This window comes from Neophocaena asiaeorientalis, unplaced genomic scaffold (genome assembly GCF_003031525.2).
Source record: "Neophocaena asiaeorientalis asiaeorientalis breed wild unplaced genomic scaffold, Neophocaena_asiaeorientalis_V1.1 scaffold30, whole genome shotgun sequence".
Taxonomy (NCBI): domain Eukaryota; kingdom Metazoa; phylum Chordata; class Mammalia; order Artiodactyla; family Phocoenidae; genus Neophocaena; species Neophocaena asiaeorientalis.
The window spans coordinates 5,596,189-5,607,315 of NW_020174923.1; the positions used below are offsets into that span (position 1 = coordinate 5,596,189).

The following is an 11,127-nucleotide window of genomic DNA, read 5'->3' on the forward strand; positions in this document are numbered from 1 at the left end:
ACTAACAGCCTTCACCGGGATGATACATCAGCCATCATTGTTTGGGCTTCCCTACTTCCCAGGCACAGAGCAGGTCCTTCATGAGCATCCTCTCGTCTAGTTTTCGTGCCACTCCCAGGTATGTGTCCTACTGTCCCCATTTTACAGATGGGAACCTTGAGGCTCCAAGGTCACAGGCCTCACAAGAGGTAGAGCTGAGCCTTGAGCCTGGCAGGGCGGCACGTGGTACCTACCGTTGTGTGAAGGAAACCATCGTGGGTTGCACAGTGCGCAACCTTCCCAACTGTACATGGGAAACCCCACCCGGCGGGCTCCAGAACTGAGCCCTGAGGCCTGCCCTAGACTTTGTCACGTGGCCACACCCTCCAAAGCAGATCAGCCTCAGCTACCTTTCTGCCAAGTGATGGCCGGCCGGGGCGCCCCCGAAGTCTCACAAGCCAGCACCACTGACATGCCGTCAATCACCGTGCTGTCCAGGGGGCCCCTGGTGATGTTGGGGGCGATGCCTGCGAAGGGAGACAGTGGGGCCTCTTAGGCACACCCCAGGTCCTTGTTCTGCCCTGCCACTCCCGCTGGCTGGAGTGGGTCCCTCTGCAGGGAAGGATGCAGGTGTCCTGACAGGGCCCCAGCATTGGGAAGAAGCCCGGAAGGCCCTCGAGGGCCTCCCCTTACCACCTGCCCCGTGGAAGGACCCAGGTGACACCAGTCCCCACCCTGCCTTGATTCTCAAGTCTCCATTTAGGGGAAACTGAGGACCCGCAAGGGCAGCTGACACCCTCCATGACAAGGTAAATGGGATTCATCCTTCATCAAATGTGAAATTGAGGCTCTGGTTTGTAAAAGAAAAAATGGTGCTGGCTGCAGAAGCAGCAGGTGTCACTGGCCAGAGCCACCCGGCCCCGGGGGACAGCCTTCTGGGATCCTGTCTCTGCACCGTACAGCATCCTGTTCTCAAGAGGCCCCTGGCTTGGAGGAAAGCTGCGTCCTGGGCGGGAGGGACTCGTGCAGGACAGGAAAGGTCGACTCACTGGTGACGGCCAGGTAGGTGGAGGTCTGCACCTCGCCGGCCGCGTTGCGGGCGAAGCATTGGAACATGCCGGTGTCGTCGGGCACCAGCCCGCTGATCTGCAGGCCCCCGTCGCCTCGCTGCCGGAAGCGGCTTAGCCTCCCCACCTCCACCACGGCCGAGTCCTTGTACCAGGTGATGGAGGGTGGCGGCACACCTGTGGGAGATGAGCGCCCACCGTCAGCCGCCTCTGAGGGATGCTCAGGTAGAGGCTGAGGCAGCAAGTCCTCGGAGGGGGGGCGGGGTGTCCCTGGGGTGTCTTGGTTTCTAGAACTTTCTCAGAGGTGCCACTGTTGGTCTTGGGAGCGGGGAAAGATTTTCTCAGAGGGACAATTCTCAAATTCTCATCGAGTAGGCGTTCCAGGAAAATTTAAAAGATCCTGGGGTTAGTTTAGCTTGGAAAGGCCGGACTGGACAAGCTATATTTTTTCTGCAATATTTAGCAGAGTCTTTTGTGTGCTCTGGGAAGCTCCAACTGGGCTTTCACAAACCCAGGTGACCAGAGAACCCTGTGTCAAGGGGCACGCGGATGGGATCAGCGTTCCTTTGGAAGCCCCCTCCTACCGGGCCGCACAGGGAGGTGAATGGGGCTCCCCTTACCCCTCAGCCTTCCCCAAGCTGTGTCCCCAGCCTGGCATGCTCTTCCCATAGGTATCCCCTGGCCCTCTCACCTTTCCCACTGTGGCTCTGCTCAAATGTGACTTCTACAGAAAAGGTCCCCAAACCCCGTTCGAAAGACCACCCCATGGCTCCGAGCCCCCTCAGCCTGCTTGTTTTTCCTTCCCAGTACTTTTCAACCCTGACGTCCTCTACTAGTTCATCCAGTCCAAGCAGTGCCTTCTTTCATGCTGTAACGTCTCAAATCAGGACGTGTCTTACAATCGACAGCATGTCATAATTTAATTGGCAGTCCCTTTTCTTTCTTAGAGGCACATGAAATAATGGGGCATCTTACAACCCATGGCATTTTAGATGAAGTGAAATACGCTTTCTTTATTTGCTTATTGGTTTGTCTACCTTCCTCATGAGAATGTAAGTTCTGTAAGAGTGGGGATTGGGCTGTTTGGTTCATCCTGTGTCTCTCCGGCCCCGAGAACAGTATCGGCACATGATAAGCCCTCCAAAACGTTTGTTCAATAAATGAATGGATCTCTGTCTTCCCCTGGTGTGGTCTCAGAACCGGGGTCAGTATCCCCCGTCCCCCTCCACTGGACCCTCCCTCCTGCCTGGGCTACATTCTCCTCTCTGTTCAATGTCAGACCCTGTCCCGTCATGCACGCTCTCCCCTATCATCCCATCATCCCAGATTTCACCCTGGTTTCGCGGTGCCTTTGAGCTCAGTGGAACCTGAAGGAGGGGGGGTGGGGATGGGAAAAGTAGAAAGTCTGCAAGAACTCTGACAAGGCGGGGTTAAGTAAAAATGGTGGGAGGAGATGAAGCAAAATGGCCCAGACACCAGGCAGAGATGCACTCAGTTCTGACATAACGATAATTTGGCATTGTCTACGACTCTCAAATTATGGGCAATTTAGGTCTGTCACCTATCCTGAAATTACGGTAATTTGGATTCATTTGTAACCTTCAAGTTATGGTAACAGGGGGTCGATTTCCAGCTCTGAGATTATGGTAATTTGGCCTGTTGTTTCCTGGGGTGTCTGCCTACAGCCAGACCGACTCTGCTCAGTGACGAGAAGGCAGAATTTAGAAAAGTCCGTGTCAGGGACAGGAGCGGCCGAAGGTCCGGGGTCCCGGTCCCCCTCCGTCCACACCACCGCATTACCTTTGGCCCGACAGGGGACGTCCACCACTTTCTCCATCTCTGCTGTGATGTGTCTCTCTGGCTCCTTGACAAACTGAGGCGGTTCTGCAAGAGGGGGGACGGACCTGTTGGTATGGCCACCGTTTGGGGGGTCACCCTTAAGTAGGCCCCAGCCATGCTTGGGGGACCCCAGCAGCCCCACCCCGTCTCACCCAGCACAGACAGGTAGGCGCCACGGACGACAGAGGAGGCACCGCTGCTGCGAAGGATGGCCTCACACTCGTAGTAACCGGCGTCGCTGCCCGTGGGGTTGGGGATGGTGAGCCGGCGGTTGTAGTCGCTGATGCCGCTGGACAGCAGCACCCCATCCTTCTTCCAAGTGATGTGCAGCTTGATCAGGGGCCTGGATGGGCGGGGGGGTGCGAGGGAGGCAGGCCATCAGCCACAGAGACTTCAGAGGCCCGAGAGGCAGGGCAGGGCATGGTAAGGACTGCAGGTCCGGGGCCAGGCTGCCTGGGTTTGCCCATGCCCCTGACACTTTCTAGGTGCAAGCCGTCGTTTGGCGTGGTTCCTTCAGTGCTCTGGGCCTCAGTTTCCTCGTCTGCGAAATGGGGGCAACCGTGCCCACCTGGGGGTTGTGGAGATGGTGGATGGATTCACACAGGACCTGGTCCCGGTGGTAACTCGTGCTCGGGGGCTTTCGAGAGCAGAGAAGCGTCATTTCCACGCATCTCTCTTTCTTCTGCTCTGCTCCGCGTGCCGTGCCCCATCCCATAGAAGTCAGTGGATAGGAACGTGTGAAAGGTGAGGGAAAGTGACAAGTTGAAATGGGAGAGAAGCACCCAAAGTTTGGAGATGGGGAAGCAAAGTCAGGCAGGTGGACATACGCACCCCCAACTTTGAGAGGGGGCTGAGGGTGTGAGCTGGGCCCCCTCTCCTCCATCACTGACCCCGGCTCCCCGAGGACCCCTGAGCTGGGGTTGGCCTGGCTCTCCTGTTTAGCACCTGATGGATCCCTAAGGGCGGATCTGCCAAAGTGGGGTCTGTGCTAGTTCCCCGGGGGCTCAGAGGGGTCCCATGAAAAAGGGGTTTCATGGTCGAGTGAGTTTGGGCAGCCTGGCCTGAATGGTGTTATGTAGGTTCTTCTCTGCTCCCTTAACGTGCTCTGTTGCATCCTGGCGGCCTTTCCCCTACTTGTGAGAAACTTGGGTTCTGAGAAATGTACTTTTATGTATTAAAAATTTTTTTGGGCTGCGTTGGGTCTTTTTTTTTTTTGTTTGTTTTAGCGGCCATGGCTCACGGGCCCAGCCGCTCCGCGGCACGCGAGATCCTCCCGGACCGGGGCACAAACCCGTGTCCCCTGCATCGGCAGGCGGACTCTCAACCACTGTGCCACCAGGGAAGCCCTGCGTTGGGTCTTAGTTGCGGCACGTGGGCTCTTTTGTTGTGGCGTGCCGGCTTTTCTCTCTCTAGTTGTGGCGCGTGTGCTCAGTAGTTGTGGTGCACGAGCTTAGTTGCCCCACGGCATGTGGGAATCTTAGTTCCCCGACCAGGGATCGAACCTGTGTCCCCTGCCCTGGAAGGCGGATTCTTTACCACTGGATCACCAGGGAAGTCCCTGAGAAGCGTACTTTTAGAAGCACTGCTACAGAGACACGCTGTCTGGGAAACTTCAGCTGGGGGTGACCTTGGGGTCACTGGTCTAACTGCCCACTCCATCACATTGGATCATCTTTCTGGAGCACTTAGGAGGTGTCAGGTCGGGCTGGCTCCAGCATTCTACCTGCATGCCTCACTGCTGAGGTCGGTGCTGCATCATTTCCCATTTTATAGCTGAGGACACTAAGGCCCAGAGCCTGGCAGTGAGCATGGGCCCGAGGGGTGGTGGCTTGTTGTATCGCAACTCTGCTATCGGTCAGCTGGGTGACCTTGGGTAGGTTGCTTGCCCTCTCTGGGCTTCCGAGTAGTGACACCTACGTGGGTAGCTGTTGGAAGAAAGGAGGTTTTGTGGGAGGGCATGTAGCACAGTGCCCACACACGACCAAGGGAGAGAAGTGAGGGTCGTACACGGCTGAGAAGGGGCCGCGTTTGCACCTGACCCCAGGTCTACCCTCCTGCAAAGTCCATCACGTGACCTGTCTCCTAGCACAGCTTTCCTCTTGCCCATGCCTGCACGCGAGGAGGGCACTGCTGGCAGAGGTAAGCCACCCATCTCCAGGCTGCTCTGAACGTTGGAAGTATGAGTGGATCCCCCACCGGCCCCAAATATCCCGGGCTGGGATCTGCTGGCCCATAGCTGCTGCCATGCGTCAAGGCGTGGGCTCTCCTCTTGGGTGGGCCCTGCTTGCATCTGATGGCTCTGTGACGGCCCACCTATCACCCCTCCTCTAGGCTAAATACCCCATCTTCTTTCATGGGTCCTCACGTGACACTTCTGGGCCTGTCTGAATTCCGACTGGTCTCCTCCGAGCCCACAGGTCAGGAGCGCTCGCTGGAGTTAAAGTGGGGGAGGGGCACTGCCCACCTGGCATTGGCCACGCACTCCATGGTCACCTCCGAGGTCCCCGTCACCACGCTGGTGTTCTTGGGAGGAATGATGATGGTTGGAGCGATGGGGTCTCCGGGGCCCCCTACATCTGGAGAGAGGACAGGTGTCAGCTGGGAACAGAGGCCGGAAATCCCACCCCCCTTTAGAGGGATGCCACGGGAGACCTTTGTCCTCACGGAGGGGGGGCAGGTGGCCATGGGGCAGACGCTCCAGCAGCCCCAGAGCTGAACCTCCAGACACTGACCCCGGGGTCCCTTCCACCTCCTCTGCTGATGGGTCTCCACACAGTGTCCAGGGAGAGTGCACTGGAGACCTCAAGACCTCTCCCGCTCCTCCGGTAATGCAGCCACTCCCTCGTCCCCATTCCCCTGTCCTGGTTTTTTGCCTTCAAAATCCTTCCCTCCACCTGCATTTATGTTGTTGGCTTACTGCTTCATTTGCCACCTCTTCTACCAGAATGCAAACTCCCTGTAGTTGGCTGAATACTGTCCCCCAAATTCAAGGCCATGGCAGCTGTGAATGTCACCTTATTTGAAAATGGGGTCTTTGCAAGTGCAGTCAAGTTAAGATGCGGTCCCACTGCATCAGGGTGGGCCCGAAGTCCAATATGATGTGTCCTTATAAGAAGAGGGAAATTTAGACACAGACCCACAGGGGAGAAGGCCAGGTGAAGACAGAGGCGGAGATTGCAGTAATGAATTATAAGCCAAGGAACATCAAGGATTGTCCGCAACTGCTATAGGCCTGGAGAGGCAGGAAAGGACCCTCCCTTACACCTGTCAGAGAGAGGCATGGGCATGCCGACACCTTGATTTCAGACTTCTGTGTGAGAGTAAATTTCTGTTGCGATAGGTCACCCAGTTTGTGGCCCGTAGGAAATTAATACATTCTATGAGGCAGGAACCTCATTTGTTTTTGCTTTGGACTGAATTGTCCCCACCCCACCCCCATTCATATGTTGAAGCCCTAACTCCCCTGTGTTTGGGGTGGGGTCTTTAAGAGGTAATTGGGTTAAATAAGGTCATATAGGTGGGGCTCTAATCCAACAGGGTTAGTGCCTTGGTGAGATGAGGAAGAGGCCCCAGAGCTCTCTCTCTGCCATGTGAGGACACAGTAAGAAGGCAGCCATCTGCAAGCCAGGGAAGAGAGCCTTCAGCCAAAACCAACCATGTTGGTACCTTCATCTTGGACTTCCAGAACTATGACAAATAAATGTCTGTGTCTGAGCCCCACCGTCTGTGGTGTTCTGTTACGGCAGCCTGAGTCAAGACAGTCCTGTTCGCCCCCACATCCAGAACCATGCCACACAGCACATAGTAGGTGCTCAAATACATCTGTTAGGTGAATGAACGCATGGGACTGGAGCTATCGTTGTATAACTTCCAGGGTCGACGATTAAAATGAAAGAGAACTTATCATGACTGGGCTTTATTAAAGCGAAACAACACCCCAAACTCTCCTAACAGAGGCAGGAGCGTCTCCTTTTTTATAGTTTTTGAGCTCTTGAAGAAGTGGCCAGGTTCTTAACTTTGTGGGTCAGCGCAGGCCCAATACTGGCAGAAACTCCAATATTCTCTGTACACCTGCTCTATGGCTCCCAGAAATACAGCCACCAAGGACTTGCTCTCACAACAAATCCATCCAGGTAGCCCCTAACCGGGAGGCTCTGGAGGTGCAGGCCATAATGAAACACACAGCCCCCAGGCAACAGCAACAGGACATGCTTTATGGGGAAGTCAGTCCACCCCAGTCAGCCCCGGGAAGGGTTTTCCTGCTGGGCCTCCAGGCCTTGCTGGGAAAGGCCCAGGTAGAATGGGAATAAAATGTAAACAATAAACTAAAATGAAGGGGGGAAGAAAGGAAGCTTATAAACCAAAATAACTGCAACAATATAAGAGCCTCATGTAGGTGCCATAAAGAACGACTGGATTGAAAGCTGCTGATATAGCTGAATCCATAAAAGTGTGCTCCACATTGTTTACTACATGCCGCGGTGCGCAGGTACGGAGGCCCAGATTACTGGCGCACGAGGAGAAGACAGACAGAGCCCCACGGCGTCCATGGGTAAGCAGAGCCCTTGGAGTTTAAAAATAGGAGGGCTGACCCCCCACCTCAGGGCTGCCTTGTTGGCTTTAGGAGGTTAAAGGGGTGACTGACACCCACCCAGGGACCCTGTCCTGCCCAGATCCAGGTGGTTGCTTGCAGGGTACGAGGGAAAGGGCCCCGGATGCAGTGAAGGAGGGCCTGGCGGTCAGGAAGACCTGGCTCAAACTCTTGCTCTGCCCCAGGCATCCTGGGCGTGATTCCGGCTGATCACCTCATTCCCCGAGTCTCTCAGTTTTTCTCAGCTGCAGAAAGGGGGTAGAAATCTCCGTCTCTCAGGGTTGTGTGGGATCAGCTCCCGACTCAACAAATCTTTTCTGGGTAAGGGCTCTGTGTGTGCCAGACTGTGTACCAGGCACCAGGGATTCCCCGCCAAGTGAGACGGGTAGGGGGTCTGTCCTCATGGCGTGCAGTCTGGGAAGAAGTCAGATCCGCGCTTGGACGTCTAAGAGATTAAAGATGCACATGACGGGTGTTGGAAGGAGGGTCCTGGGGGGGCACGGCTAAGTTGCTCTGGGGTAAGTGCAGAGTCCCTGGCACATGGTAGGTGCTCAATAGATGACAGTCCCTCCTCTGGGGATCTGTCTGCCTGAGCTTGGGTGCGGAGATGTTTCCTTGCTTCTTCTCTCCACCCCCAACCCAGCCTGGACCAAGTGATGGAGCCAGAGGCTACCAGGAGGTGAAGTCATGGACTCTCAGGAGCCTCTTGCCCGAGGGAAGGAGGACACACGTGTCCGGGCTACAGGAGATCAGGCAAAGCCTCAAGTGCTTCCTGGGGACTCACAGGAGATGGGGGAACTTGAGTGGAACTCAGAGAAGCCAGAGGAAGAAGAACATTCCAGAACAGGAGCGCTGTGTGAGTGAAGGTGAGCTGAATGGGGGGAGCCGGAGGTAAATGTGGGCGCGACGCCGGATGAGAGGGGAGAGCCCCAGAGCAGACGTGATGGATCCTGGCCCACATGCTGCCCCATCCCCAGCCCACTCTCTTGATTGGTCAGTGCTTTTCTTGGCTGAGCCCAGAGGTGTCCTCAGAATCCTTCTTAACAAAGCACCAACAATGGATCAGAGCTGGCCGATGAGGTGAATCCCACTTTCCATCCCTGCTAGGGGGAGTAGATCTGACTGGGAGAAGTTGGGTCAGGGCCAGATTACTGAGAATTTCCAAGCTGGGCTATGGGCTGGAAGTCGGCCCTAGGTGGGCACATTACACGGAGGGGTCGACAGACACGAGGACAAGATGCCTGGACATGGGGCCCCCTTTACAGAGAAAAGTTAAGCCCAAGAGGAACAGGTTTTCAAAGGGAGATGGGTTGGGATTTTGTCACCCTGGGGTGGAGATGGCGGTGGGATGTCGGAATGAAGGTACTCAAGGGGGGACATTCAGGAACACGAGGCAGGAGCCCCGGGGGGTGACGCGCCTGGAGAGAACAGGAGGGTGGGGCGAGGGGGACCCCGGGGACCAGGGGTGGGGGAGTGGGAGGCACAAAGGGCAGAGAACCAGGCACTGGCTTGTTCACGTCAGGGGAGAAGGAAGCAGGAGACGGGAGAACAGAGGGAGACACGCGGGGCTGAGGAAGCTCAGGTTACGGGGTGCCAGGGAGGGGGGTCAGTGGAGCTGAACGTCCTGAGCGGTCGAGGAGAATCAGGATGCAGGAAGTGGGTTTGCCACCAGGAGGTCACCAGTGGCAGGGGCTGGAGAGAGCAGGGGAGCCGGTGGCAGCCATGACTGGGAGGTAAAGACTGGGGTGGGGTAACTTCTGGAAAGTCTCGAGGTGCCTCTCAGGCGGTGGCAGTGGCCAAGAGGGAGATGTGTTTCCCTCTGGGACGTCTGGGGAGCTGTTAACGAGGTGCGCTTGGCAGCCAGGGAAACATGGTTCCATTCTCGGGCTTGTGCATCATTAGCGAATGTCGCCGGGAAGGAAATTGCTTCACCTCTTGGGCCTGTTTCCCCCGCTTTTGTAACTCGTGGAGGGGAATGACAGACTGCCTCCAGGGTTTGCTGTAACGATGGAGCACCAGAGTGCCGGATGGTGCCCAGCACGTGGGGCGGCGGAAAGGGAGGCTGCTGGTGTGGTGTGGAGGCAGAGGGGGACGGCTCGGGTGGACCCACCCTCGGCGGGACGCACCTTTCTAGCAGGCGCTCCCTGCAGGGAGGGCTGTACTGACTCAGGGTCTCGGGAGGGCCAGCCAGGGGGACGGGGACAGCCTGGCCATGCTCAGGCACTGCTCTGGACAGCGGGGTGAATGGGGCCCTAAAGATCAAGCAAGAAAACCACACGCAAACCAGAGCAAGGACGGGCATCTTCCGCATGAGCTCGCGATGTGGACGGGGTCCTGGGGCACGAGGAAGCTTAGAGGCTCCCCACGTGGGGGCAAAGTTGGGTCTCGCTGCCCCAGGACGATTTTGATAACAGGTGCGACGGGGGACCCCCACTCTGATCCATTCTCCCCGAGTCATCTCATCGAATCCTCTTCCCGACTACGCTTTGCCACAGGCGAGGAAACTGTGGCTCGGGGACCACGTGACGGGGCCACGGGTCAAGTGGGCGGGGAGCAGGGAGGCGAGCTGCTCCCCTCTGCCGGGCAGGCTTCCAGGCACTCGCGGGCCCAGGGCAGACCTACCCTGTCCAGCATGCGCAGGGGTGGGGCGAGAACCACAGGTGGCTATGACCTCTTGAAACGTGACTGGTGCCCCTTTGATGCAATGGGATTTAATTTTACCTAATTTACATTTAATTAAAAGCGGATCCCCGAATCAGTTCTTAGAACACTGATTAGAACACTGTATGTGTGGAAAAACTTGGGCATACGATCCCACCTTTCCAGCTGTAAATTTTATGAAATCTAAATACAGATCACGTATTTCAGATGAAAACCCAGCATCCAAATTGAGATGTGCTTTAAGTGCAAAATACACACGGATTTTGAAGACTTAGTAAGAAAAAGAAACCCAGTGTAAAGCATCTCATTAGTATTTTCTCGATTGTATGTTCAACTGCTAATATTTTGGATATGTTGGGTAAATAAAATATAATAAGATTAATTTCACCAGTTTCTTTTTCCTTCTGAAAAAGTGAGGCCAGTGGCAAGTTTTAAATTACACATGTGGCTCATATTACAATCCTATTGGACAGTGCAGCTCTGACTGCCACCCAGTGGGACCATCAGCCAGGTATGAACTTTTCAAGAGCTGTGACAGTCCGTGTGAGGTCACCTGGGTGACACCTGGGCAGAGAGCAACTGGTGGGGGGGTGTCCCTGGTCTTTGCTCTCTCCTTCTCCATTTCTGAAGAGCATGGATGTCCCCCGAGGGCTGCCAAGAAGCTGAGCTGCCCTGAGCAGAGGAGGGAGGAAGTGGGGAGGGGGGAGAGCAGAGGGAGAGGTGAGGCTTGGGCGAGACAGATGAGGGGAGAGGCAGCCGGTGGTGGGCGGAGAGGCAATTGTTCCTAGGAAACTGTCCGGCAGGCAGCTGGGGGATTTGTGTCAGTGACAGTAACTGGGATTTGAAGTGCAGTCACTCGTGGGAGGAGAAATTAGCTGATAACCAGCTGATTTCGCTCTCAATCCAGTACAAATCACCGTGAGAGCAGGTGGAGGGGGGTGATGGGGTGGGGGAGAAACAGACAACAGGGGTGCGGCGGGGGGGGCTTGG

The 11,127-nt window shown here is 56.0% G+C and overlaps 1 protein-coding gene across 1 annotated transcript in view; it reads right to left on the reverse strand.

Annotated features, from left to right (window-relative positions):
* SDK2 (sidekick cell adhesion molecule 2) overlaps window positions 1–11,127 on the reverse strand; it is a 106,611-nt gene that overhangs the window by 76,800 nt on the left and 18,684 nt on the right. The window contains 5 exon segments of the mRNA XM_024761133.1: window positions 390–506; window positions 1,029–1,223; window positions 2,847–2,930; window positions 3,038–3,228; window positions 5,350–5,461. Coding sequence (XP_024616901.1) covers window positions 390–506; window positions 1,029–1,223; window positions 2,847–2,930; window positions 3,038–3,228; window positions 5,350–5,461 — 699 coding nt within the window.